This window comes from Punctularia strigosozonata, assembly GCF_000264995.1.
Source record: "Punctularia strigosozonata HHB-11173 SS5 unplaced genomic scaffold PUNSTscaffold_20, whole genome shotgun sequence".
NCBI classification, from domain to species: domain Eukaryota; kingdom Fungi; phylum Basidiomycota; class Agaricomycetes; order Corticiales; family Punctulariaceae; genus Punctularia; species Punctularia strigosozonata.
In genome coordinates this window covers 225291-252573 of record NW_006767452.1, presented here as the reverse complement: position 1 = coordinate 252573, position 27283 = coordinate 225291, and the positions used below count along the sequence as shown (strand labels likewise).

The 27283-nt window shown below is 53.9% G+C and overlaps 10 protein-coding genes across 10 annotated transcripts; 3 read left to right on the top strand and 7 right to left on the bottom strand.

The window, feature by feature from the left end:
* Window positions 1-923: 923 nt before the first annotated feature.
* Window positions 924-2830, bottom strand: PUNSTDRAFT_116730 (cytochrome P450; the record flags this gene model as incomplete). The annotated part of the gene is made up of 7 exons (XM_007388733.1): window positions 924-1131; window positions 1188-1279; window positions 1338-1658; window positions 1706-1979; window positions 2029-2329; window positions 2393-2599; window positions 2701-2830. The coding sequence occupies 7 exons, from the start codon at window positions 2828-2830 to the stop codon at window positions 924-926; spliced, it is 1533 nt and encodes a 510-aa protein (XP_007388795.1).
* A 618-nt stretch (window positions 2831-3448) lies between these two features.
* PUNSTDRAFT_139046 (uncharacterized protein) lies at window positions 3449-4823 on the bottom strand (the record flags this gene model as incomplete). Its single annotated transcript, XM_007388732.1, has 8 exons — window positions 3449-3700; window positions 3754-4071; window positions 4123-4136; window positions 4192-4270; window positions 4328-4351; window positions 4404-4554; window positions 4606-4705; window positions 4757-4823. The coding sequence occupies 8 exons, from the start codon at window positions 4821-4823 to the stop codon at window positions 3449-3451; spliced, it is 1005 nt and encodes a 334-aa protein (XP_007388794.1).
* A 3043-nt stretch (window positions 4824-7866) lies between these two features.
* Window positions 7867-8580, top strand: PUNSTDRAFT_139045 (HIT-like protein; the record flags this gene model as incomplete). Its single annotated transcript, XM_007388731.1, has 7 exons — window positions 7867-7889; window positions 7936-7961; window positions 8007-8046; window positions 8092-8150; window positions 8215-8324; window positions 8375-8398; window positions 8446-8580. 7 exons carry the CDS (start codon window positions 7867-7869, stop codon window positions 8578-8580), a joined length of 417 nt encoding a protein of 138 aa, XP_007388793.1.
* A 1457-nt stretch (window positions 8581-10037) lies between these two features.
* On the bottom strand, window positions 10038-11673 carry PUNSTDRAFT_47789 (uncharacterized protein; the record flags this gene model as incomplete). Its single annotated transcript, XM_007388730.1, has 3 exons — window positions 10038-10586; window positions 10644-11143; window positions 11196-11673. The coding sequence occupies 3 exons, from the start codon at window positions 11671-11673 to the stop codon at window positions 10038-10040; spliced, it is 1527 nt and encodes a 508-aa protein (XP_007388792.1).
* A 296-nt stretch (window positions 11674-11969) lies between these two features.
* PUNSTDRAFT_128546 (uncharacterized protein) lies at window positions 11970-13168 on the bottom strand (the record flags this gene model as incomplete). The annotated part of the gene is made up of 10 exons (XM_007388729.1): window positions 11970-12238; window positions 12301-12377; window positions 12430-12464; window positions 12513-12542; window positions 12600-12610; window positions 12665-12744; window positions 12802-12815; window positions 12870-12952; window positions 13006-13021; window positions 13083-13168. The coding sequence occupies 10 exons, from the start codon at window positions 13166-13168 to the stop codon at window positions 12209-12211; spliced, it is 462 nt and encodes a 153-aa protein (XP_007388791.1). The 3' UTR covers window positions 11970-12208.
* A 1764-nt stretch (window positions 13169-14932) lies between these two features.
* PUNSTDRAFT_93441 (TBC-domain-containing protein) lies at window positions 14933-19407 on the bottom strand. Its single transcript, XM_007388728.1, has 7 exons — window positions 18590-19407; window positions 17740-18537; window positions 15929-17613; window positions 15567-15867; window positions 15328-15507; window positions 15125-15271; window positions 14933-15067 (listed from the first exon to the last, which is right to left on the bottom strand). Exons 1-6 carry the CDS (start codon window positions 19388-19390, stop codon window positions 15179-15181), a joined length of 3858 nt encoding a protein of 1285 aa, XP_007388790.1. The 5' UTR covers window positions 19391-19407; the 3' UTR covers window positions 14933-15067; window positions 15125-15178.
* A 202-nt stretch (window positions 19408-19609) lies between these two features.
* PUNSTDRAFT_146753 (alpha/beta-hydrolase) lies at window positions 19610-20927 on the top strand (the record flags this gene model as incomplete). Its single annotated transcript, XM_007388727.1, has 6 exons — window positions 19610-19887; window positions 19940-20052; window positions 20109-20243; window positions 20306-20464; window positions 20527-20648; window positions 20703-20927. The coding sequence occupies exons 1-6, from the start codon at window positions 19751-19753 to the stop codon at window positions 20925-20927; spliced, it is 891 nt and encodes a 296-aa protein (XP_007388789.1). The 5' UTR covers window positions 19610-19750.
* Window positions 20928-21112: 185 nt separating this feature from the next.
* PUNSTDRAFT_146752 (uncharacterized protein) lies at window positions 21113-22868 on the bottom strand. Its single transcript, XM_007388726.1, has 2 exons — window positions 22319-22868; window positions 21113-22264 (listed from the first exon to the last, which is right to left on the bottom strand). Exons 1-2 carry the CDS (start codon window positions 22753-22755, stop codon window positions 21307-21309), a joined length of 1395 nt encoding a protein of 464 aa, XP_007388788.1. The 5' UTR covers window positions 22756-22868; the 3' UTR covers window positions 21113-21306.
* Window positions 22869-23446: 578 nt separating this feature from the next.
* PUNSTDRAFT_108838 (uncharacterized protein) lies at window positions 23447-24057 on the bottom strand (the record flags this gene model as incomplete). Its single annotated transcript, XM_007388725.1, has 3 exons — window positions 23447-23599; window positions 23656-23798; window positions 23863-24057. 2 exons carry the CDS (start codon window positions 24055-24057, stop codon window positions 23706-23708), a joined length of 288 nt encoding a protein of 95 aa, XP_007388787.1. The 3' UTR covers window positions 23447-23599; window positions 23656-23705.
* A 273-nt stretch (window positions 24058-24330) lies between these two features.
* PUNSTDRAFT_55841 (PLP-dependent transferase) lies at window positions 24331-26013 on the top strand. The gene is made up of 2 exons (XM_007388724.1): window positions 24331-25256; window positions 25318-26013. The coding sequence occupies exons 1-2, from the start codon at window positions 24446-24448 to the stop codon at window positions 25959-25961; spliced, it is 1455 nt and encodes a 484-aa protein (XP_007388786.1). The 5' UTR covers window positions 24331-24445; the 3' UTR covers window positions 25962-26013.
* The last annotated feature ends 1270 nt before the right edge of the window (window positions 26014-27283 follow it).

The following is a 27283-nucleotide window of genomic DNA, read 5'->3' as shown; positions in this document are numbered from 1 at the left end:
GTATTTTATGGATATATTTCAACAACCGTCTCATCGGAGATGATCTATCGTAAAGTACGGAGTTGGGCTATCTCATATAGCGTACGTCATAGGGCGGAGGTCGCTCCGATAGATGTGGTACAGGAGGTGGAGTCCCGCGTCGTGGTACTTAGTGAACGGCGAACGATGCCGGGTAGCCCAAACAGCGGGACGACTGCCAGTGGAGGGAGGCCGCCGAGGCGACCGCAACTGGCACTGGGACAGCCCGAGGTGGCGACGAAGACGAGGTAGTATATATGCTCCGTTCAGATATGGGGACTGGAGGCGAGGTCTTGAAAGGGGGTGAGCGTTGCGAGTGGACTGACATCGACTCTGGTGGCTGCCATCCTTGATCTCGATCTTCGGATAGACCAATGTCTGCAAATGCGACACTCGTACAAATATCACCCCTCCCTTTTCGTAGAGATGGCTGGTTTCGAGCCAAATCAATGGTCCTCCGGTACTGTACGCGTGTCGGCGTCGCTACCATCGTCTGTCATGTTGGGACAGTAGAGTGTATCTGCAGCACGGCGAAGTGGGGTGGAACTTTTACCACGCACTGCATTTTTTGGCGGGGCTCCCCTTTGACCACTGCGGAGAACTTTTACCACCTGCAGATACACTCTAGTGTAGTCCCAGTCGAAGCATAAGCACGACAGCATGGTTGGTCAGCTTCCGCAGCTTCGCGCAAACCTAGGTTCTTATCACTCGCCCAGATCCTCCGACACCCGCGGCGACCCGGACACTGAAAATGGCAACGGTAGCGAATAATATCCATACGGGAACCCACGATACTATCCAGACTACTTTCAGATTGGACCGTGGAGCAGGATCAAGCGCGCACTCGTACATGAAACCATCTCGCATACTATACTCGCAGTGACAAAGGGGACCGGCAAGAATGTTCAAAAAGCCATGACCTGACCTACTTTCTCGTGTCGAGGTTCGAGCTTGATCCTGAAAGGTACCGGAGACCTAGCCGAAAGACCATCGTACTCATTCAAGTCGATAGGCTCTCCAGGAATTTCTGCCATGTTGAATGCCCAGAGAAGACGTGATATAGTGAGCCATATTTCTCTCTCAGCGACCAGAATCCCGGGACAGATTCGTCGACTAGAATGCAATTATCTATAGCTCGCTGCTTGGAGAAGCGATAATTCGAGACTTACCCCGCACCAAACATCCAATTATCTCTCTCGTAAGGGTTTGCGAGGCTTGCTGACTCTGCGCTGCTCGTCGTATCATTGACGTATCGCTCAGGCTAACATATCTAGTCATTTCCGGTACTCACAAAAAGAAAGTCAGGAAGGTTAACTCACTCTGAACTCGTGAGCACATGGGAATCGAGAAGGATCATGGTGCATGGACCAGGTGTTCAAGATGACGACAGTGTCTTTCGGAATGATCCATCCCCTATAGGAGAAATCCTCCGTAGACGAATGCGGTGTAACAATCCAGAACGGATTATGGCATCGCTCGATCTCTTTGATAATGCTGCGGCAGTAAGGGAGATTCTTCTCGTCGTCGAGGGTTGGCATTCGCTCCCGTCCTACCACCCTGTCCAGTTCGTCTTGAGCAGTCCTCTGAACCTCAGGATAGGCGGGTATGAGAGCCAAGAACCACTGCATAATCGAGGCCGTCTACGCCGAGAGTGAGCTAGAATTCGAGTGATCATATGGGCACCGACCGTTTCGACACCTCCTATCATGAATGCGGATATCATCATGACAATATCCATGTCGTCCAGCTCCTCCTTGGTACGGTTCTCAATGAGTGTCTTTGCTAAGCAGTCCTGATATGCGCCCCCAGAGGCCATGGTGACCTCAATATCCTTGATGATTCCTCCATAGACTTCAACGAGCTCGCGATGAAGCTTCTTACCGCGACACCGGGTAAATGTAGGTATCCATTGCAAAGGAGTTATGAAGTCCACAAGATTTGATGTGGGTGATGTGAGATTCCTAGCTCCTAATCAGTAGTGATCCTGGGTTTGTGGTTGGAATCGCTCACATCCACTCGCGAGAGAAATGTAGTGCTTGAGCAACCAGGGGATCATCTATGCTCGTTGTGCGGAGGGATCCGAAGCAAATGGCGAGCATGTTGTTAAGAGAGCATCTGCCTGCGTAAGACTGCGGGTTGATGGCAGCCGTTCCTTTACTACTAGCCGCGTATAGATCGCGAACAAGAGCGGATGCTTCGTAGTCAATAATGTGGGTATAACTATCCACGGAGCGCACGTTCAGCCACGAAGCGGCAATGCGACGATGTTTACGCCATGTATCGTTGTATGGCATTGGGGTAATGCCTCTGCCTACAAGGGGGCAGTCATGAGCGACAGTGTCGTATCAGAAGTCATACAATAATAAGTTCATACCGATGAAGATGGTACGATTTTTTATGAACATGTCCTTCCTGGACGAGAATACGGCACCGTTGGTGACATAGAGGTCTTTAGCTATCCCTGGATCTGACACGACAATGCAAAGCTGATTCCCGAGCCACATTGAATAAATTGGGCCATATCGCTGGTACCAGTAGTCCAAAGACACCTCCGGGTATCGAACTAAGAATGGAAAGCAGCCTGCATATGGGTCAGAATACAATAGGCTTCAACAAAGTAGTGTTCCCTACCGACAAGTGGGAGACCACGGGGTCCTTTTGGTAGAGGTCCAGATGCCGTACGTGCGTCACGGCGAGTAAAGCAATGAAAAGCATATAGCGACAGAGTAATTACGAGCAGGCAAGTCAATTCTCTCGTCAAGTAATTGAAGATGAACACAAAGTTTGGCGCCGTCTCTGCGGGTAGAGACATTTCAACGCTCCGCATACGAAGGTAGAGGCTGCAATGACTGCAGTCGCGTTTATATAGCCGTCTGTGTTTTGGGAAGTCACCAATCGTCATGCTGGCGATGCAGGGCATGGGTACGAGTACAACGGGAAAAGAAAACCTGGCCGCTGGGCTGTCTCTGTCGAGGGTAATCCTGTCGTGGCAGCAGTCCGAGAAGCTGTCATGCTCCACATGTCTTCATCGCAGGATGGGTCATGAGTTACCAATTGAGAACTGCATTCGGGCTTCGAGCTTTGAGGAACATCAGTGGCCGTGGATATTCTGATGTACGGAACAGGTGTGCGAGAAGAATTCACGGCCAATCTCGGTATCGATTGTGTATACATCAGCAAAGCCCATTAAGCTCCATTTTCAAGATTTGAAAGAGCATTGGCGTGACAGAAGATCGTCTGTCTTAAGCAAAGTCCCGACATCGCGATACCCGCGAGGGCATGAGGGCTATGAATTGTGTCCATCTTGGTGTAAGTGACTTGAAGGTGGCAGCGGACACGAATGTTTGCAATATACTATGGACTGGCGAATGGTCGGGTAACATACTGCCGTGTACGATTATGAACACGATACGTATATATACTGTGTACTTCACACTTCGCTAGTGGTCTGCCACTGCAACTTGGAATGAGAGTTCCCGAGAGTCGAATCTGTTAGGCCATGCGAGCTTTGTTGCCCCACGGCCAATTCAATCGATAGTTCGGACCTATCGTTGAGGGGTGGCCCAGCAAATACGATACTTCCGGTACCGGCGGTGGTCCGACCTCCCTGAACGGTCAAGCTCGGAGAAGTCGAGGTAAACCCCATTCCCACGACTACAACGATCATGGTGGGGACAATTGCCTTGCGGATCACAACTCATCAGTGAAATTCACAGCTTATGAAGCCGGGCTTACCATGATCTGTACAAATGAGTCAGCCACAAAATAAATTCCCGGAAACTTTGACACGTAGAAACTGAGCTGTATGATCTGTGTGAATGCATACACCGCTCCCGACTCGATGACCACGAGGATGACGCGCCAATACTTGCGCTGCGCGCCATCGAACATCCCTTTCATCCCGTCCGTAACCCACATGATTCGACCAGCGATTAACGCAGTCGTAACTACGTTATTGCAGAGCGAGAACGCGTACTGGGCAGTAGCTCTCTGCGTAAACCGCACGGTGAAGATGGAACTGCGGACGTTGATTTCGGAAAAAGTTGCTAAAACCTGAGCACACAGTGAGTATGTGGGTCACAAAAAGCATATCGTGGTACAGACAGCGATCCCGAAAGCTGATGATACCACTTAACACCGTTGCGCATAGGGAGTAAGACTGTTGCGGCCCACCTGTGGTACTAAGCAGAAGGATTACAGGCAGAATGCACACCGTCCATCGATTCCCCCAGACCGTCCATAGACGCCACACCTGTATATCTATAAGTCAGAGGATTATCGAATATTTGAGTCCCTGTCAACGACTTACAATAACGGAGTCCGCAAGGAGGTTCTAAACACATATCAGGAGCCATGTGGATGGAACTCGGCCGACTAGGACTCACGTTACACACCCACAGGGCCTGTTTTGCGATATTGGTCGGCTGCGTCAGATCATACAGGTATTTCAACGTTTCTTCCTTCGTCTCCGGTAGGATGAACGCCTGAATGAGACGGGTGAAGTTGACTCCCACATGTGCGGTACAGATGCAGAACCTAGCATCTGTGAGTGCAACGTTGCCATCGTAGACGGCAATAGCGACTGACATCAAGACCGTGATTCCAGCAACAGGGAGACTGGAGAAGTGCGTTCCGCGTCTGTTACATATGATCCAGAAAGCCATCATGAATACAACAACGTATATCCCTAAGTGGTTGAATCAGATCACGATAGTTGGGCTGCCTCGATAGGAGTTACCATAGAACAGCGTCTCCAGCCAGATAGACACAAGGACGGAGACGTTTGGGAGAACAGTTAACGCCATCGCCGAGATATCGTTGGTAGGATCTTGTGTGAAAGAGTAATGGAACTCTGGAAAGCCTTTCGGGTCAGCCGCTTGTTATATACAGGCAAATCGGCTTGACGTCAACGTCCAGGACTCAGCGAAACTGGGTCATTCGTAGGTCAATATCGCTGGAGGACCGGAACTACCCATTTACCAGCGTGACTCGACGTGACACTCAATTGCTGTCCCTCTCACACTTCTTCGTTGCGTGGTTCGCGATGAGAGTGCAACGCTCCAGTGAGTAGGACGTTCCACCTAGCTAGAAGTTTGACTGCATCGCTGTAACACTTGACCGCCGCGCTCAATCATGGAAGCACGTCTGCCAGGATTCGTCATGCGCGCTATGGCGTAGATAATCAGCAATGTATCAGGTTCGCATGCAGAACGTACAACATCACGGCAGCCATAACTAAGGTAAGGCAGGGCCAGCGCAAACCCTGGTACATCACGTGTCGCATTTGTCGAGGAAATGTCAAGAATTGTTGTATTTGGTGCGCTGCACAGAAGCTGCAACATATCTACTACCGTCACATCATAGCTAGACAATGACTCGATGATATGACGGTCCTACATATTATGAGAGAGCGCTGGGTGAGCAGCGATATCCTAATCAAGCTGCCCATTCTCTGGGAATCCCGCTCATCCGAGGGCTGTGATTGGTCGAGAGACCATTGTGGCGCCAACACGTGATGGTGTGGCCCTGTCTTACCTTACTTCTGGAGTCTGGATCCGTTGTGAACCGCCCATGATACTGTGCATCCACCCCTAATGCAACGCGTGTTGCATTAGGGTTATATCTCCCTCAAATCACCTCAAAATTGTCCGAAACTTTGGTAGTAGATAGCCAAGATGCTATAGATGTGTCATTCAGCGTTTCAAATATTTTGGTTAGGCCTCAACTCTGCCAGAGAGATGCCGGCGAGACGAAGTGAGCACCAGCCAAAGTTGCGAGATCATCACACGCGGTCACAAATTGCCGAGGTGCCGAACTAGGACAGGCTGCAGCGCAACGCAGGGCTCAAGCAGGCTCCGACCCATCCACTCTCCAGCTATTTGCGCTCCAAACAGAGAGCGCCCGCGAGGCTGAATCCGAGTTGAATGGGATTTGGGAAGATAGGGGAAGATACTGGATTAGGAAGATGGCGGTGCAAAGAGAATGATCCGAGGAATATCCGAATAGAGGGGAGCGCAACGCTGGAGAGCGGCTGGCACATAATGTAATTTGCAATTCATGCCGGAGCTCGGCTCTGACACATATTCTCCCAGGGTAACTGAAGACCCAGCTTGGGGTCAACAACCGCGCGCGGGTAGCACAGCCACGTCCCCAATCCGGCTCATACTGCTGCAATCCCCTAGTAATCCCTGATAGAGGGTACACGATCCTGTCATCTACATAATAATGTTAGTTATTAGGCCCTTAAAGACCTCAATGAAGCCGGAGAGGGCTCCCTTGATTTCGGTGGTTGGAAACAATTGCTATGCATTGTTGAAAAAAGTGTGCGTCTGTGGATTGAACCCCGTCCTTACGAAAAAGGAAAGTCGCGAAATGCGACACGTTACCACTTCGTCAAATGCGCGCGTTGTCGGCGCGACTCCTCGTCATATATGACTTGCTGCAACGGTGGTCCGCTAAGCTTATGAGTTCATTTTACCATTCAACAACCCAAAGGGGTTGCAACAGTCCACGGAGTATGCCTTAGCACTCCTACACCTATCGACGAGAAAGAATATGCTCGTTGTTGAGCGAATCTTACCTGTGGCTGTGCTACCCGCGCGCGGTTGTTGACCCCAAGCTGGGTCTTCAGTTACCCTGGGAGAATATGTGTCAGAGCCGAGCTCCGGCATGAATTGCAAATTACATTATGTGCCAGCCGCTCTCCAGCGTTGCGCTCCCCCACTATTCGGATATACCTCGCATCAACTCTACACTGCCACTCCCCCCTTTTGGATCATCCCCTAATATTCTCAATTGCCTAATTTGGCATCCTCCTCCACCAAGAAACTCGGATTCAGCCTTGCGGGCGCTCTCTGTTTGGAGCGCAAATAGCTGGAGAGTGGATGGGTCGGAGCCTGGGGCTCAAGCGGCTCAGGCCAATCAACGCAGGCGGAGTTTAAACTCATCCGTCACGCCAACACTGTCCTTTGTGTTGAACATCCTCCTACAGCAGCATTACTACAGCAATCGCAAATCGGGATGGCGTAGCAAATAGGATACAAGGTATTTAGTACTACACAATATTTCCATGAATTTTGCGTTACCGATCCGGCGAAGCGAGGCCGTGGAGTACTCGCGACATGTTGCATCAACTCACTCGAGCAGTCCTAATGTTTTTCTGTAGCCCGAACCAAGCCTCGCTCCTACTTCATCTCTTACATACAGTATGTATAGATGTATGAGATTACATAGATTTTTTTCCGAGACGAACGGCTGATCAGGAAAGGAACGGGAGAGGGATTTGTGTCGATGTTGCATTAGGGGGCGATGTTGCATTAGGGGTGGGTCCATAGTACCGATTACAAAAATACTCACCGAATGCTGTCTGGTATATACGCGAGACAGAATACACATGCCCTGCTCCCTGTATAGCAGTCAATTGTCCGAGTTCACTCCGATGAAGAGGCTTGTGTGCTCGAGTTGACATGGCGCAAGGCAGAGACATCATGGAAGCTCGGAAGGAAGCGTGACAAAATACCTACACGACGACATTCGGGGCTCTTGAGCGCGAACTTTCTGAACTGCCACGGTGTTCTTCGGCAGCAATGCTGGTCTTGCGACTGCCTTAGTCTACGCCGCGGGTTTTCTCGGCTGTGAGGCGTGTACTATTATTGAAGCCCCGGATGCCAGAACTCGCAAGAAACACATAGCAGGTAGGTCGATGGGGGACGTATCACCATGCAGATGACGACAGTCATTGCATCGCCACGAAACATCCCCACGCCTGGCCGACAGATGTTATAAGCCCACACGTAAGTGTTGAGTCTGGTTCATCACGACCTTTTCCGACCACCTTCACAAAAAGTCATGGCGAGCACTCTCAAAGACGAGTACGTGACGTCCAGCAAACATATGACGAAAGCTAATACGCTCTAGCTGTCTCTTCTGCGCGATGATTCAGGGTAGGTCGCCCTCTCGGCACATCGCACCAGCTGAACGTGTCACAGGGAAAATTCCCGTACTAAAGCTCTTAGAGACCGAGAAATCGTGAGTTTATTCTGGACATGAAGCCATGTACTGACGATATGTTAGCCTGGTCTTCATGGACATCGGGCCTGTCGCTGAGGGACACACCTTGATCATACCAAAATGTAACATATTGTAGACGACGTTATCGCGGCCGATATCCTTGCTTACTACACGTCATCCGAATAGATCACTGCAACACAATGGACGAAGTTCCAAACGAATACCTCGAGGAGATTTTACCTCTTGCAAAGAGAATCGCAATTGCCCTCGAAGTCAAGGACTACAACGTGCTCCAAGTGTGTCTGTACATACTGGAACACGTGCTGCTCTGACATCTTTACGACAGAACAATGGGAAGATTGCGCATCAGGTCAGACATTATTAGTAGTGTATGGGACGAAGTTGACATCCGTGCAGCACGTTTTCCATGTCCATTTCCATGTTATTCCGAAGCCCAACGAGACCGAGGGTTTGGGAGTTGGATGGCCGAGAGTGGAGCCGGGAATGGAGGCACTCAAGAAAGTACAGGAGCGAGTGCTATCCAAATTGTGATGTTCGCCCACCCAGCATCCCTTTTCCCCCATCGGGTTCGTAACAATAGTCCCGTGTGATAAATGTCCGTATAAAATCGATGCAAGAGCAGACGCTTGCGCGAAAAGGCAGTCGGTGCCAAAACGAACCAAACACAGACGAGGAAACTACCTTTTCGTGCGAACTCGCTCTAACTTCACTCGGACACCGGGCTGATGAAAACGCATTTAAGTACCACACCGCCGCCACGAGGTTTCGCACATTTCCTACTTGGCTTCCGACGCCCGGCAATATGCTTATCTTGAAAGGGGCAGTCGGGAGTATCTGTGACGGCTCTGCGTAGCCCTGCACGTACTTCCCCGCCCCGACGCCGGGCTACCTAATATAGAAGTAGCGCGTAGTACTGCAACGCGCGGCTGTATCGTACATAATCATCTTACTCTTACTCTCGCGGCCTTCGCTCGTCCCCTTTAGTGTGGACGAACTGCGAAGTACGCGACTCCCTCTTACGGGGGACTTCTTGGGGCTTTCAAGGAAAGGCCCCCCTCAGTGTAAAGCCGCGCGGACTGACGCGCACGGTATATCCGACACCTGGCTACGACCAGCAAGACTACGACTACTACCGAGCCCGGAACTCGCCAGGACCTGGACGCGGTTCAAGAACTACATAACGGCGGCGCAAGATACGCGAAACCGTTACAGTATCGAGGTGGGGCCGGTAAGGTTTCAAGGGTCTCGCTATTTATCGTCTGCCAAACAACTCTCATGTCACCAACGGTGCCGTTTTCTCGTTGAGGAAGAACATGTTCATCAAGAATCAAGAATTGTATTACCTTCATCGGTATGGACTTTCATACCGCTTCTGGTATGACAGCATCGCTATGATGAAGTAGCTAAAAGGCTGTCTCCACGATGCAATAGCATAAACATTATCGCATTGCCGCCTCGTTGATTCACGGATTTTTGAACATCGTTGTCGGTCCTCTTGTCACCGCGAGTATAGTATGCGAAATGGTTTTATGCGCAGGCGCGTGGCACATCTGATCCTGCTCGATGACGGAGTATGAAAGTAGTCTAATTGTCTGGATGTAATTCACTGCCGTTTCCCTTTACAGTGCCCCTCCTGACACACGTAAGTACAATACTGGAATCACAATTTTTCGCTCGAACACAGCCGCCCCAACCAAAAAAAAAAAAGGGGGGGGGGATATTGGTGCTGAGGCCTGAGGCTTGAGCCCATTATCTCCACGCGCCTCCTACTGGCGCAGCCCGAGTATCGTGAGAGAGCACCGATTGCGAGTACATACCCACCTACTCACCTGCAGAGCTACCGGTGACGAGTATGCAAGGAGAGCTAGGTACCACGACATGAGCACTACAATCTCTACATGAAGGGCAACTCTACTGATAACAGTCCGATATCAGTCGCGTGGGCGAGGGTCTAATATCATAAAGCAAAACTGTCGTTGGGTGCTTGCTTATCGTATATCTCGAACATCGTAGGGCGGAGGTTGCTCCGACATACGTTGTGTGGGAGGTGAAGTCCCGCGTCGCGGTATTGAGCGGCGAACAATGCCTGATAGCCCGAACAGCGGGACAACGGGCAGCGTAAAGGGGAGGGAGGTTGTCGATGTCATCGCAATTGGCGCTGGAGTAGCCCGAGGTGGCGACGAAGACGAGGCAGAAGATATGCCCCGTCCAGATATGGGGACTGAAGTCGAGGTCTTGGGAGGGGGTGAGCGTTGCGAGTGGACTAACGTCGACTCCGGTGGCTGCCATTCTTGATCTCGGTCTTCGGATCGACGAGCGTCTGCAAATGCGACACTGGCTCTGGCCATGCCCTCAAAAAGCACGCTGACAAGCTCGGCGAGGCGTTGATGGACCTGGTATCGTCTGTCCGTCTCCACGGCGCGCTCGAGGACCCAATTGAACGCTAAGAATAAGCACACTCCAAGTTGAAAGCGGCCATTCAGATAGACCAGGAAGGACAACAGGGCGGTGAACGCGGTTCCAATGAGAGTGGGTATCTGTCACAAGTGTTATTCGTCAACGCAGTCTCCCAAGCCGCACCGCAGAGCACATACCGGCGACTGCTTGAGAGCTATGGCAGCCCAGACGAGGAACGCAATCCATAGCTCAGACCACGTCTTGGGATGCCCGTCGACCTCCTTAACGGACCTTAATTCATCAGGGACCGGTATCCAAACCGATCGTCCACAAGTACACAGCGCATGGAGCACAACCTGGTCTGCACTCGGTGTTTCCCCGGCGATTTGGCTGTGGTTGACATGTTCGGGCGGTGTCACTGGACGCCGGCCTTGGACGATGGCGGGAAGCGAGTTCATAACATACGTCCGGAGGTCATTCAGTCCACCCGGAGGAGTGCCAGAAGATGATGGTTGACGAATTTCGTCCGGGGATGGCGTCGACTCGGAGTCATCTGATGAAGTATGGTCTTCCAAGGAATGTAACAACACGGACGCCTTTGCAACCAGCTCCTTGCGCTTTGGTCCAGGGAGAGAAGTAAATAATGAGGGTTTGCATGCGCCGAGGAAGTAATCCAGAGACGAAAAGTACAGATCAGCTGGAGAATCATGTAGGTAAGCGATACACTGGCCACAGAGATGGCCACATACCGACGAACTCTCTTTCCGATTCCCTCTCTGTAGCTGCATCTTCCTCCAGTGCCTGATTTGCTAGCCGGAGAGCCTGTTCTACATGTTTCGTACTCAGGACTCCGCGGTCACCGTCGTCCGCGCGAGCCTTCTGCTTTCCTCGTGTCTCCGTTTCGTGTCCTGCTCCCCGAGTGCTCAAAACATGAGATGCGTTGATTTGGTTCATGACGTGGCTCGTCGTAAGGTGTGGATAAATACGGCCTGGCAATGATGAGGGGCCTTGGGACCAAAAACGTCTATGTGCTGGGCGAATAGTCGCCGAACCGGGAGGTGAGGGTATGTCACCAGGATGGGTATCCTCTAATGTTGGAAAATGTAGCGTTGAGAAGGGTGCAAGGGAGTTTAGCAGCGAATACGCCCTCCCGGAGATACCGATGGACGGCGCGGGGCCCTCTGTCGACGTTGATCCTCCTCCTGAGCTGGTACTGGCAGGAGTCATGGTCGTGGAGGACTTATATACGTTTATTGTTGCATTCCTGCAATTCAGCAGCCGCCAGTCCCCCAGAAAAGACGGGATCTGAGCGGGGAGGGGAGGACCGGATGATGGTAGCAGAGGTTATCTGACTTCCTCCGCCCGTGTGGCGCGCACTCCGTAATGCACTTTCATGTGATATTCTTGCCACCGTAGCTCACTGCTACTAAGGTAGGTGCGTGAACACTGTGACTATACTCAGTACCGGTATACTCCAATGTTATACGCGCATCGTGTATTTTTGCTGTTGCTCCAGATGTGGACAGGTATCATTTTGCTCGCATAAGGAGTGCTAGGTAGGCACGGGACAGCACATCCATATGCATTATACAGTGAATTCGATCGACCACAGGAATCATCCATATCAAAAGCGGCATCACCTTCATGGAATGCTGTATCACTCAGCCTCGTACCCCTCTGTCTAGTCGTACACAATTTCTTTTCCATTTTCTGGAGGCTCGAACGCCATAGCAGTCCCCATGGCCATTCACTTGTTCAGACACTAGTCGCAGAAAGTAATGGCGAGATTGACCTGTGTAAATATGAGCGATTGTTAGAAATTGACCTGACTGCATTGCAGGATCTGTGACTTACGGAGGGAGCGCCGCAGCCCACGATAGCAAAGGTATCATCTGGTTGGCGGAATGCCATGGGACATCCGGAATTGGTGCCTATGCGCAGAAGTTTAAGAACCCCAAATAGATGAGATAGGTCAAAACTCACAGTCTGTCCCAGCCCCATCACATCCGTCGAAGAATCTGGTGAAAACCTCGTTAGCGCATGAAAATTCCGATACTGTATCTTACCCAAAGCCGCTCGTGACGGAAAACGCGTGGCTGTAGTCGTGGTCAGTGGAGCTCTTGACGATGTACAACTACCATGGGAGTGCGTACGGTGGAATGAGCTACAGAACTACCGTCAAAAAAGAATTTCATGAGGTCACAGGTGCATCCTTCACCGAGATGTCAGCAGCACTCCCTCCGTCCAATAGCGTAGCTTCGACCAAAGTACAACCTTCGCCGTTCTCGCCGCAGCCGCCTATAGCTCGCATAAGTGGTGTCGCGCAACACACAATATAGAGATAATGATATTCACCAGTTTGAAGGTATCTTGTGCGAGAAAGCAAATTCAGCCTGGATGCCTTGCAAACGATTCTGACTTACGCAATGGCGCCTCGAATGGGGCCATTGACGGTGAACGGTGCTCCTGTAGATACCAGATCGTTCCCAGGTAATAGCAGAGTGGGCTGTCAGCGTGTAAGTATGATTGCATCCATCATGACGAGGAGAGGCAAGTCACCGTGCCAAATCCACAGCTGCGATATTGGGCGCTCACGATGATCATCCCGAGAACCGTCGACGTCAATATACACTTACTTGTTCACCAACACGATGGTGTGCGTTTCGGCCGAAGCAATCGCCGCAAGGGAGGCAAGCGACATCAGTTTGAAGAGAGTGAACATGGTGCTGACTCGATGCGTTCCAGAGGAATGCTACTGACCCTTCGTTCTCAGCGGGCCTTAAGTACTACGAGAATGGGTTGCCCGGCGCGGTGATAATAACACCGATGGGACCAAAAGGCATCGCAGCCAAATCTACTTGAGTACGCGCGGGCCGAAAGAAAAGATCGCGGTCCTTCCTTAAGGCTCTGTGGACCAGGCCAGGAAAACGGTAGTACTTGATTTCATGGTCAGGTGCCGTTCATGGGTACGGCCCTTACGTCCAGGCGGCGATGGACGAAGACACGCCGTCCCATATTTGATCTGAATGACTTCCGTTCTCCATAGGGCAATGGACAGGAGTAACATAGGACAAGACGCGTATTTGCGATCTTCCGGAGTGCACTGAAAAAGCTCAATTGGGTACAGGCACTCCCAGTAGAGTGGAATCCTTACGTACTCCGACGCATAATTCCATCATCCTCTGACGAAAATAGCTCTTGGCGCGCGATTGACTGTAGACTTCATGTCACCTTACGCCGCCGTATGTCCATGGCACTAGTGATGGGCCACGACGGGAGCGGGACTCCGTTTTCAACGGGACGCTGCCCTGAACATACGACTGAGCCACACAATGGAAGCAACCTACAAGGTTGCGGTCTATGTGCGGATGCGCCTGGCCGAAGGCCGCGCTCTCTCAAGTCCGGTCTATCGTAAGCAAGCATGAATAGATCGAACATCAGTAGACAGCGCTGTTTTTGGACCGCCTGATGTTGAGAGGCACTATGGTATATAAATAAGAATACGTCACGAATCGAGTACAGCTTTTACTTGAGGACTCACGCGCCCCATATCCTAGATTGCAGTGTCCGCTGTACCGCCGCACCGCACAGGCGCCGGTAGCCGTAATGCGAAATCATTGAAATTCGGCCAATGCTACGGAGCAGGTCCGCTTTTCCTAAACCAGACCTTCCGAGCGAACGTGCCGATCGTCACTACCGAACGGCTCAATGTCGAGCCAGAAGTATTGTGCCATGGGACCATTCCCATAGACCGCGGGCATCATGACCGGCGAAGGAGGACACATCAGCTTTTGATCGGCGAGCTTCACGATGAAGGCCAGTACACGGACGCGAACAGCGCCCTACAGGTTCTATGTGAAGCCGTCAGTGCGGCAGCACTTAGATTGAATGGATGGCACATACCGGTCCCTCCCGAAAACTCAGCAGCGGAAAGACATCTCCCTCTTCGGAGAAGTCCCAAGGGCATCGGTTTGTGGAACAACCTTCCCATTTGACTTTTGTCGAGCCTCTTCCGAAGCATCTGAGGTACGCCATCGTGCATGGGTATAAGTGGGCACACCCATTGCTATTGAGCATGTAGGGAAAGGCTGGCCACGAACGTGGTCATCTCGCTTGCGAGATTATCATACCACTCGGATAGGGAGCAAACAAAGAGCCCTGCGTCGCGGTGTAATCGTGTGAGTAGTGTATGGATCATTACATTTGATCCTGCATTTGGGACTTACAGTTGACACCGCCTGCTTGCTCGGGCAAATATCCCTTCTTTTATGGGCAGTCAGCGAGTTCATGTTATCTAGGCCTCGCCGAAACGTCAGTGAAACGACAACAAGCATACTTGCAGATACACTTGATCAGCGTCATCTCGATTGATTGGGCGGTATGAATGGGAGAGTCCGCTACCCATCCAAGAGCTGCTGGCGTTCGGCGTTAGACGGAAAATCTGAAAGCATGAAACACGGTGGATTGGCAGAAGGAGGATTATATAGAATACAGAAGTGAGAATCCATTTTCGTGATGACGTCCGGGATGGTGGCAATTATGCATGTGTAGGGCGAACAACGGAGTGCGAGCTGAGAAACGCGGACAACGAACGAAGCATAACGAAAGCGATTTACAGTACCTAGAAGAGATATCTGGTTCAGTTGAGTGAGCATCTGAGTAGCGCAAACCCACGTGCATTAGATTGGCAGATGGGGACAGTGACGAGCTTGGTGGAGAGACAGCAGCTTCCTCAAGTCATAAGTTTGCGTAATTCCTCGACGCGCACATTTCGCCTCTTCACTAGGTCTGCATGGCCTATGGACGAACGTAGCTCCATCTCCTGCTGTTATGGACTCCCGTAAGTACAGATGATAAAGAGAGAACCGGCGCGTAACGTACTGCGAGGAGCTTGTCGGCGGGCCACATGCGCGTCGGTAGGCTCTCCAATGCAACGTACAGAGCAGGCACCGATCTGCACGCCAGTAGTTCTTGCTCGTTGTTCTTGAGGATCGCAAGCGCGATACGGAACAGGACATCGAGCCCGTCCATGAGAAACAGGTCCCAGACCCTGAACAAGGTCTGGATTTGCGCGTCAGCTTGGGACTTCGCCGAGATAGACGAACGTATGAAAAGCTTACCTCCACAGGTAAACAATCTGTGAATAAAGACAAGAACCACGAAAAACATATAGCTGCGAGGTCCACCCCCAGCTCCTGCAAGTGGGCAGACAACTTGGGCGTGAACTCCTTCACGTAGTCCAGCAGCACAAGCGGACATGCGCGAGACGGCAGTAAAGACGGAGCAAAAAAGTCCTCGGGAAGGATGCGTTCGATGATGGCAGAAAGAACCCAAAACGCTTCCTCTTCATCGGCATGCACCAGGAGAAGGGTGGATGTGACGAGGTTCATCCCCTGGCAGTAGCCAACAGACGGGTTACGCCTGGAGATAAGCGGATGCATGAGCGACAATCGGATGGGCAAAAGACAGTTCAGGAGCTCACCGACTATACGCGACGAGGACGCGCCTCAGCTTATCCACTCCTGCCCCATCGCCGCCAAAGAAGACGTTTAGGGGCATGGTCCGGCCCACATCCTTCTCGATCTCCATTTCCACGTCTTTCGATCCCTGTCCAGCCAGCAAGTCTGTGAACAGTCCCGGTTCCCGCATCTCCAGCGCCCCCGAGCACTCGAACCAGAGTTTGCTCCTGTAGACTAGCGGAATCCCGCCGCGCACCAACTTCTCCAGCTCTCTCTTCTCGTCCTTGCTGCCCGACAAGCCCAGCTGCGCGAATCCAATCAGCCCTTCGGAGTGTTCAAGCTCCTCCTCGTCAAGGTCTCGCTCCAGACCGAGCACAGCAGCTGCTCCACTCCCTGACTGGGACGAAAGGGCGTTGGCGTTCGAACTTTTGCTTGACCTCGCTTTGGATCGCCTTCGTACGAACACGTCCCATTCCTTCCTCCTGTTCACCTGGCGCTGGTCGTGGATGTCTTTCAACTGACCCAGCAATTTGCGCACTGTGGCGGCACACGTGTGCCTCAGCGTAGCAGGCTCCAGGGAGAGCACGGACGTGTCCGACTTCAAGGACGGGACCGACGTCGGCGCAGTGGATGCGGATCCAGAAAGGGTAGAAGATCGCTGTCGATCCCTCGACGGAGAGCTGGTCCGGGATTTGACGCTCCTGGTCGATATCGAATCCCCATCGTGGCCTTCGTTTCCCATCCCGTCCCCAGGTACGATGCCTTCCCCTCCGCAGTCGCAAACCCCTCTGATGACTTCAATCTGCCCCTGCTCCTCCTGCTCTCCATCCCAGTCCTCATCTTCTCTCCTATCCGCAATCTTTACCCCCGTCAGACATGCAGGTGCCGAGTTCCCGCACTCCCTCGCCCTGAGTAACAAGAGCAGGTCGTACTCGCTGACGTCGTACATAAACCCGTATCTGTCGGTCAACGGCTCTTGATCTTGTCCACCGTAGATAGACAACCTAGAGACGGCCGAGTTCGGCAAAGGTATCGACGCCCGAAAGTCGCGCGCTGTGAGCGGAGTATAGGTGCGCGAAAGATATTGGGTGGGCGGCTTGAAGGCTTCGGGTATGATGCTCTCCAGCGCAACCGATCGTGCGCCTGGCGGTCTAGCCGGCGCAACCTGCAGCCCGCCACCGCCACCCGCTTGTGAAGCGGACGGATGCTGGGTCTCGACTACCTGCACGCCCGTGCCTTTCTGCACCGCGTCGACGACGCTGCTGATCCGCCTCTGTTGCTGCGCGAAGAAGTCCCCAAACATAGGACTCGCGGAGCCAAACGCGTCGCTCAAGAGGTTTGACCTGTTCCGTTTCGTCGTGGATGCAGGAGCATTGACAGCATCCGAAGCGAGCGACAACCCGGGGTTGCTCTTCCTCCTCCCCGCAGGCGGCCGCTCCGACGTGGGCGATGAGGATGGAGGCGCGGCCGTCGGAACGGAAGTCTCTCGCGCGTGGACGTCTGACTGGCGCGATTTCGGCTTGCGGTCCCTTAGTTTCTCTCTCAGCGTGACGCTTTCCGCCCTCGCATTTGAGACTAGCGCGAAGGCCAGCTCCTTGATCAAAGGCCCTGCTTCCGCCCCGCCGTCCGCGAGTATGCTGGACGCATCGGCTGTCATGACGCGCGTCGCATGCACTATGGCGCGTAAGGAGGAGCCCTGAGGAAGTTTCTCGCCTGCAACCATCGAAGAAGCTTCGCCTGTAGAGCGAACCTCGGCGGACATGATTGATTCGGCGCCAGTGTTGTTCGAAGATCCTTCGGCTGGAGCTGAAGGGGGTTGAGATTCTGTGAATACGGTGGAATCCTCCGGGGAGTCGAGGAGGATACTCTGAGCGGTGTTCGGCGCACTGAAAGGACGGGGACGGGTCGTTGGCGTTAACTCCTCATTTCCGTCGTCCTCTGGAGACACGGTGACGCCGGCGAGAGACGGAACAGATCTGGAAGACAATGCCGGAGCGAGGGCTGGCTTCTTGGTGGACTGACCCTGACCCGAACCCGAGGTGGATGTGGCTGAGCCAAGCATCCCAAAACTGAGAGTCCCAAAGACGCTTCTCGCTTTCCGTCTCTGTTCTGAAGGTTTGGAGCTCCGGGTGGGTTTCGAGGTGACGGTAGCTCCAGGGTCGTCCTGGAGGTCTTGCTGGGCTAGAATCTCTTGAACGGACGGCTCGTCCTCGGAAGATGGTGGAGGTACCGATGGATCCCGACTCGGCGACGACGTGGTAGTGGGATTGGAAGGGGCTGCAGATCGTGATGAGGCCGACCTGTCTCTCGCAGTTCTGCCTTTCGTCCACCATGTGCCCATCCAATCTCCGATAAACGCCTTGTCGGTTTTGTCCTTCTCTGCACGCTGAGAAGAGCTCTCGTGATCGCCGGACGCTACGGATGCAGTTTCTCCGCCACCTCTCCCTGAGAAGTAGGAGGTGATGGATCTAGCGTCGGCAGGACCGGAATCGGTCGGCGTAAAGTTTCCTTCCTTGCGTCGATCAGATGACGTGAGGGAGAATGGAGGCGGCGGTATGGTATGTTGATCCGGATGGGAGCGAGAGATGGGCACTTCGTCCTCAATGGCCTCGGTGAGAGACTCTGTTATAGACTACGCAGGCCCATTAGAAACGAACGACCATGTCATGGCAGGAATCGCATACCATCTGACTCTGCTGCCTCTTAACCTGATGCTTCTCCTCATCGTCGTCAGTGAATAGACTCTGCAACAGCCTCCTCGCGACGTCCTTCTCGGCGCCTCTCAGCTCGCCCACGAGGTTTTGTGCCCTTTCCTTCATGCTACGCTCCTTCTCCTCCAGTTTCTTCCTCGTCTCTTCTAGTTCAAGCCTAGCTTTCGTAAGGTTGTGCACGGCCGCGCTGAGCGTCCGCACGACTTCGTGGTATGGATGAGACGAGGACTTGGGATCGGCGGGAGAGTATGAGGCCGTAAGCTGCGAGACGGCCGATTGGATCGCAGTGTCCGAGTATTCGTGCCAACGAGTCGCAAGGATCGGGTCCACAGCCGTGCCAGCACCTGTATCGCTCCTGACCGGTTTCTCGGGAGACGGACCGACGACGATCAGAGGCGGCGCACGATGCGAGCCGGACCTTTCTCGCTGGCCTTCCCAGAGCACAGACAGCGAGTTCGATGATGCCTTGCGGTCACCAAGAGTCACGTTCAGCGATCTCCGCTTCTCCTTCGCGTACCTGCGCACGCTTCCGTCCCAAGTGGGTCCGGTTCCGTCGTGTGCATGGCCCCTTTCGTTCGGGCTGTCCAGGAGGTGCGATCTCGTAGTGGGCGGACTGCTGCCACGCCTGCTCGGAGTCGACGTCGTCGATATCTCCGTCGCGTTGCTGTTGCGATGGCGCGTCCGACGACCGCTAGCCGACGGCGCGTCGAGCGCGAGGGGATGTGAATGCACCGGCGTCGATAGAGGGCTATGGCCCGCGAACTCGCCGTCCATTGCGAGGATTCTGATTTCGAAAGAGCGCCAGCGCCAGTATGGAGAGATAACAGCGGACGTCAGGTGGTAAGTAGGTGCCCGGCGTGTTCGCTCGTCGTGTTCTGGGGCCTGGGCGCCTATGTAACGTGGGGGATTTCGCACGCAGAACATAGCGAGGTCATCGTACATATATACTTCTGTCAGACAGCTCCTTGTCTTCAGTGCTCATGCGAGAGTGCATGAATTTGTTGGAGAAACTGTGACTCGCTTCACTCGCAACATCTCCTCGTCTCATATCTCCCCGGGTCGCTGCACGGAACTCGGTCGCCGCCGTGTATCGCGTCTGTGTTCAGCCCCACGCAATATTAGGCACGTTCAACCATGACCACCATACCAAGGGACCAGCTATCTGCCATGACGACAGTCAAAGTTCCTTCCAAGTCCCCGGGATGGAACCTCGACACCTGGGTGTACCTCCCTACTAACACTGACTCTCGTCAACGTCCAGTCATCATAATGTGACACCAAGTTCTAAGGACCGATGCACATTTGACTAAGACTGTCACCAAGGGCGCACGGTCTGAGCGCTAACAAGACGATGGGGCTCGCCGCCTATGCCCGCGAGTTCGCGTCACTTGGATACGCTTGTGTCGTTTTTGACTACCGAAGGTGGGGTTCTTCAGGTGCACATCATTTGCAATGGCTCTGTGACTACCTCTGACGGACTTCGTTACCGTAGACGGAACACCCCGGCACGTCCTCTATATATCCGAGCAGCTCGAGGACTACCGCGTCGTGATCAAGTGGTGTCGCACGCAGTCCGAGTATCCGCTAGATCCCCAGCGAATCGTCGTATGGGGGACCAGCCTTTCCGGTGAATTGGTTCACGAGTGTGCATTCTCAGACGTCGACATTAACTTGAGTCGGGATGGACAGGTGGCCACGCCATATCCCTGGCTTGCGAACCCAGGCTGGCCCTGATAGGGTCCATTGCCCAATGCCCCTACACCGGCGTCGGGCCTAAAATGCAATTATCCGTAACCTCGATCAAGACTCTCGCTCTTGGGATATGGGATGCGCTCAGGCAGGCGTTCGGTGAGCTGCATAGCTCCCTCGGCTCTTTCGACGCAGCGTCGTTCTAACTTCCCTCGTCAAAGGCGGACGCCCTATCTACATCAATGCTTGTGCTGAACCCGGTCAAGTCGGATTCCTCAATCAACCGGGGAGTTCGAAAGGGATGCAAGCTCTTTTGGGCACCGATACCGTATTTCCCAACGAGGTATCATTTCGCCGCATCGTTCGGCAAGCACCCTGACGTCCGTTATTGTTGCAGATCTCAGCTTCGTCGCTCTTCGAATTGCCTTTCTATAGCCCGGCGGCCGGATCATCCGGGCTGGCGTGCCAGACGCTCATCATCCCCTGCGTAGACGACAACTTGTGCGCCATGTCCGGAGCTGTCGAGATAGCGCACAAGTCGAAGTATGCCAAGCTGGAGGCCGTACCAGGAGGTCTGCTATCATACGTTCTTGGACTCCCGGATGCTGCAGAGCGGCGCTGACGTGGCGAATAGACCATTTCGCTGTTTATCCGGGTCGGCCCCAGCATCGGCGCGCTACAGATGCACAGATAGCGTTCCTACAAGAACACTGTCCCGTCTAATGGCTCTGTGTGGTACGTTCCCAGCGCGCATCAGCCATGGACACTCTGCTCAGCCTGGTTCCCGTCGATGTAAGAGTACGTGGTAACGTGTAATTCATGATGCGTGACGGTGTACTATAAGCAGGCGCTCAGCCCCTGACAGTTCATGGTGCCACAATCCAGTGCCTGGAAACGAGCAAAGGGAAGATAGTCCATACAACAACAATGGTGGGACGTGCCCAAGGACATTCGTCCCAGGATCCCGGTTGACCCCATATGTAAAAGGGAAAAGCCCGCGATCAGCCTTCCTCCCCGGAAACGACTCTCGTCAATGAACTCCAGCTACCCGCAGCAGCATACGGATGCAACCCCTTCATCCAGTCCGCCTGCCTCCAATCGTCGTCGTAACCGATCTTCCTCGCCGCCTCCGGGTCGTCCATGTTCTCCAGTGCGGCCGCAGCCCTCCGCGCGTGGTCGTCCATATCCAAGAATCGCTTGCTCTGGCCCGCTTCCTTATCCCGCTCTCGTCCCCGCTCGCGATCGGGACCGACGTACAGGTACGCCCCGCCTTGCGTCGCGCGGAAGTTCGACGGCTGCGCGCGATCGGGTTCCTTCTCGCCTGTCGACGAGCGACTGCCTTGCCCCTCGCGCGCGTCGTCCTGGTGGGGAAACGAGACCTTGCGGCGCATGTGCGGCGCCGAGGGTATGCGCGGCAGCGGGCGCGGGCGCGAGATCGCGTGCGAAGGCGCCGTGGACGTCGAGTACGGGTGCAGCAGCTCGGGGTCGATCACGGGAGGCCGCTCCTCGCGATGTCGGGCCGAGGTGGACGCAGAAGGCGCGATGGCGTGTTCCGATCTGCTGTGGGCGTCTTGTTTCGGATTGTGCTGATACGGATGGTGCATGCGGTGGCGCTCGGATTCCCACCTCCCATGCGACTGCGCGCGCTCGCGCTCACGTTCCAGGCTGCGGTGATGGTGTGCTTGGCTGAGGTGGGTGGCGGGGTGGGTGGTTCGGTTGTGCAGGGTCGGGCGTCGCTGGCTGATAGCCGGGAGGCGCGTGGCTGCGCCGGTGGGGTCGTCGATTCCCCGCCGGTAAGGAACGTTGAAAGTCGCATTGGGACCGGGAGAGACGGTAAGGAAGGAACGGTCTTCTTCACGATGGGAAGGCTTGGGAAAGTAAGCAATGCAGCACCACGTCGGCGTTAGTGGCGAGTTCAACTCTTGAATGGGCGACGGAGCCCTGATGTTGGAGCTGAATCTGGTAAAGGCGCGGTCAGCTCAGGATGTCCACGTAAGGCGGTCGGAAACTTACTTCGTCTTCAGCGCAGGACTATCGCTGTACATCGTTGTCGTCGCCGATTCCACGAGATGCGACTGGAGGCTCTCCCGAACTTGACCCTGGGTTGTCGTGCTCCCGCTCTTCATCGACCTGTAGGACGCCCATCTCCTAGGACTCAAAGCCCGCAGACCATTACCGATGCTCGTCACGAGATTCCGCGGGCGCCCATGGCTGCTCGTACTCGACGAGCGCGACACAGGTGCAACGAACGCTACCGCCGGCACAGTCGGCGACTCTCCACCACCCGACAACAAGAGTCGCGGGTCGCGGTTGGGTTCGAGCGGGGCTGGCCTGGCCTTGACGTCCGCGTCCTTCGAGCCGGACGAGAGCAGGCGCGAGTGGCCGACCTGCGAGCCGCCTTCGACCTGACCGTCCTGCTGAGCGTCCGCGGGCTGAGGAGAGGCGGACATGATGGAGGGAAGAGCGTAGCCACCACCATCAACCCCGTCCAGGCTCGAGCCATCTGAGCTTGCCCACAGCTATCACGGAACACTTCTGTCGTCATGTGCTGAGAATCGGCCGGGGAGGATTATAGGACAAGCAACGGCAGTTCCGAAAGCATGGGTCTATTTGAATTCGAGGAATCAGCAATAGCTTGTGCAGATTGCATTGAGAAGGAGCTGAGATGGCCGTCCCACAGAATCGGGAACTCTAGATGATGGAAAACCGACCGATGGGCGGCTATGCAGCATATTATGGGTTCGGCGCGCGATCCGAGGTCGGTGAAAGTGCGGTGAGAGAAAGGAGTTTTCGATCAAAGATGGTGGAGGGGATGTTGTGGCGTGGAATATTGTTCAGAGGCGCTGTCGCAACTGCCACGGTCTTCTCAAGATATCTCTGGATACTGCGGGAGCTGATGAACTGGGGACCAAGCTCCATTGAGGCAGTTCGTATACATATACACATGGCCAAAGCACCAGCGCGCAACGTGGCTCGATGGCTATGGTGATTGGAATTCGCGTAGATTCAATGGGTCGGATGCACTGGCTGGCATTAGCATCTGGGAAACTGTTGGTGCACGTCGCAGTTGAGTTTGGGGTGGAAGAGAGAGACAAATGCTTGCGCCGAAGGAATCTTGTGAGCCGGAGGCTTACCCAGATCATGTGTGTATTAGCGGGATTTATCATACATTAACGGCATACAGTGTCGAACCGTGTAGGGATGTGCCGTATAAGCCAACAGCCAGCATTAGGCAGTGTGACAGCTTCACGTCGAGCAAGCGCAAAGCGTACTATTTCTCCCAGAAAGCGGGGGCTAGCAAGTCGGAGGATCAGCCGAGGAAAGACGTGAGCATAAGATAGTCAACGAACCGGCTACGGGGCGTGATATCAGCGTCAAAGCTCCATTCGACCATCCGCAGCTACTTCCGCGCAGAGTGTCGTTGATTGTCGGCCTGGATCAGGACACTTTTTTGCTGCTCGGCCAACACGCGCCTTTTATTGAAATAATCAATCTGCGCCCAGCGTCAGAACATCTCGGCCTGCGGCCCCTGATGCAAAAACGTAGCATGAGCTCACCCAGCTCTTCGCGCAGTTCTGCTCGTACACCTCGTTTTCCGCCTTACATCGAGCACCGGTCTCCTCTCCAGGAGTCAGAATACCGGCCGCGTCTAAGCATTTGAAGTAGGCGTCGCGACTGTCCCAGCACTTTTGTCTGTCGCTCCGCGATGCAGCGTCAGGTTGTTGGGGCTTTGAGGATGAAAACCAACCCATGGATGCAAAGACGTTGAGCAAGGTATCAAACACCCTCACGGACGTCGGTTGGGCGCAGCGGACAGTGAAAGCTCACGTGTATTGGTTTTACCCGAGCGCAACTGCATCCCGGACGTCCCTTCAGCTATCTAGAGTATACCTGCAGACGATTGGGGCGACGTCCATCCAGTCCTGCTGTAAAACACCCCGCGTCCAGTAAGTCCATATGGTCACTGTCACCCCCTGGTTATGCTTCTCTGACTCCCGTTCTAACCCAGCAATATGCCCGCAGCGAGCGGCCAAATCCGATCAAGGCCCGATCCCCAAAATCGCGACTCGCCGTGATAATTTACGCGGCTGTTTGTTGTCAATACCATACACGCTCAACAATTCGTCGCTTTCCTCGAACATGCCTGCGTTGGAACGCCACCTGACCAAGGCGTTGAAGTCGCGCGAGGAACGTGCTATCAAACGCCGTCTACCTGACCCGGTGCCAACGGAAGATCGCACCCCATCGACCGATCAGATCTCTCCACGAGCACCACTAGACTTCTCGTCCAACGACTACCTCTCCCTCTCGACCTCTGCGGACCTTCGCGCCTCCTTTATACGCGAATGCCAGCGCGCGCCGCTCGTACTTGGCTCCGGTGGTTCCCGCCTTTTGTCGAATCCTCCTGCGCATGCAGCACTAGAAGCGCGTCTCGGGACATTCTTCAACACGGCAGCAGGAGCCGATGGCTCCTTGCTTTTCAACTCGGGCTACGACGCCAATGTCGGCTTCTTCTCTTGCGTACCTCAACCCGGCGACTGCGTCGTGGTGGACGAACATATCCACGCATCGGTGCACGACGGGGTACGCGCGTCTCGCGTCAAGGACTCTTTCATCACTTTCTCCCACAATGATCTTCAAGCCCTGGAGGAGAAGCTGGACTCCTTGCTTCAACAGAAGGAGAAGTTAAGGACGGGCGAAGCGAGCATGTTTGTGGCAGTGGAGAGCCTCTACAGCATGGACGGAACCTTTGCGCCATTGAAGCAGGTGGTGGACCTCCTCGGGCATATGTTTCCGGCCGGAAATGCATACCTGATCGTCGATGAGGCACACGCCACGGGAGTATACGGGCCACAAGGACGGGGAATGCTGGCGGCATATGGGCTGGAGAGACATCCGTGCGTTCTGGCGAGGTTACACACGTTTGGGAAGGCGTTGGCGAGTACTGGGGGTGCGTTCAATACTGCCCCAATCTCTTCAAGTTTACGAACTGACGATGATACCTTTCTTAGCCGTCCTGCTGACCACTCCCCTTGTTCGATCATACCTCGTCAACTATGCCCGGCCCCTAATCTATACTACCGCACTCAGCCACCCGAACATAATAGCGACCGGATGTGCCTTCGACCTACTCGAAGATGGTACCGCTGAAGCATTATCAGTCAGGCTGCTCGATCTATCTCAATACATGATCGACCTCCTTCGTCAGCGCCTCCGAAACGTACCAATGAACGTCTTATCGCTTCCCCCGCACCTCTCCTCTGCTCCGCATTCGTCACCTGGCGGACCTACTCCCATCTCCAGCGGTATGGCGGTTTATGCTTCCAATCCGCCCCCACCCATCATTCCGCTCATGACCCCACATCCCCGACCGCTGGCCACCTTCCTACTCACGCGGTGCAACATCGTAGCCCGGCCCATAACTTGGCCGACGGTTCCACGCGGAGCGGGTCGTGTGCGCATCTGCCTGCGCTCTGGACACACGAGGATGGACGTCGAAAGACTTGTCGAAGGCTGTGTGGCGTGGGCGTCGAGCTTTCAGACGTCCAAGCAGGACGCGGCATACGATGCCGCTTTATCTATGCATTCTCATCATGATACGAACCACACCGTGGCAGTCGCGGTGCGGGACCATACGCGCTCAGCCAAGCTATAATTACGAAGGCTGTAGATGGCGATCGGGTTGCGCCAAACCACGATGAACTCTCTCCTCCGAAGGTCCCAAATGACAGATCAGATCAATTTGAAGAGATTCGAGCGTGCTCCGCTGTTGCCGGATAGCTTGAGTCTGTGTTACGAGAGGGGAGTTAATCGCGACCTTAAGCCGTTCGTTCTGCTACTCCTGACTTCAAGTGCAGGCCGAGACTCTCGTCTCATGACTCACCGTATTACCATGGATCCGGTAGCGCTGAAGCCCGTGAAATGGATTGCAGCCACAGCCGTCGGGCATTTTGTCCGCGACTGTGTATTTCTGCCGCTTCGCGTGCAGTGCATTGCTTATCGGCATTCAAACTTATCCTAATCCATCGTGAGGCAATAAGAGAATGCCGGATCTCGGATTGCACCCATGCTAAGTTCTATACACGGGCATCTTAGAACCACTCACACCATGACTTCATGGGCGCTGAGCAAGGCAGCCGGACGGTATTTATGTCGGGTTTCAAGATTGGACATTCGACTAAACCCTTGCCCCGCGATTGCGCTTGCTTTCGAATCTGCAGTTCGGCTTTCCAAGACATGGTCAACTGGCACGATACTACGGTTATTGCCAAACAAACTCGTAGGCCGAAATTCAATAATTCGCAATAATTCGCCCTGTTTCCGCATTTTGACCAACAACGCGCAGAGGTTCTCATCAATCTCGTTCATTTCATATGTGGCGTGTTCTGGTACGTACGCCCATGGTGATAGCTTGCAGATGCCGTGCAACTGTTACACAGCTGGGAGTTCGTTCAAGCCATGCCCTATGACTGGGATATACTCACCGGCAAGAGACCTTGGAAGTGGACGATGCTGGTGAGCCAGTCATGTCTCATGCATCATGATTCCCCAGAAAGTGATAAATATCAGCAATATCTCCTGGTTCGGTGGGCGGGTTTAGCCAATGTCTGCTGCCTGGTCATAGGTTTCAATATGAATGGAAATTATCACATGAACTGTGTGGCGAGTACTTGCCCTCCATGAACACGAACAAGAAACTGATGAGACTTCATGGACAGCCGTGGCTCATTTGGGTCTACGTACGTAGCCTGCCTTGTATCTAAGCACTTTGGTTTGAATTTCTTTTTATCTATGTAGATCTCAGGATATTTCATGGTGACGGCAGCATCCTCGCTGCTCGTAGTCCGCATGTGAGCGATCTCACCGACGCACAATGCGTGGTCCTGAATTCAACCCAGCACTGCTCTCTGGCACTACCGTCTGGATGTCACGGCAATTTCTTGTGCATTCTGGCTGGTGCACCTGGGGTTTGCCTGC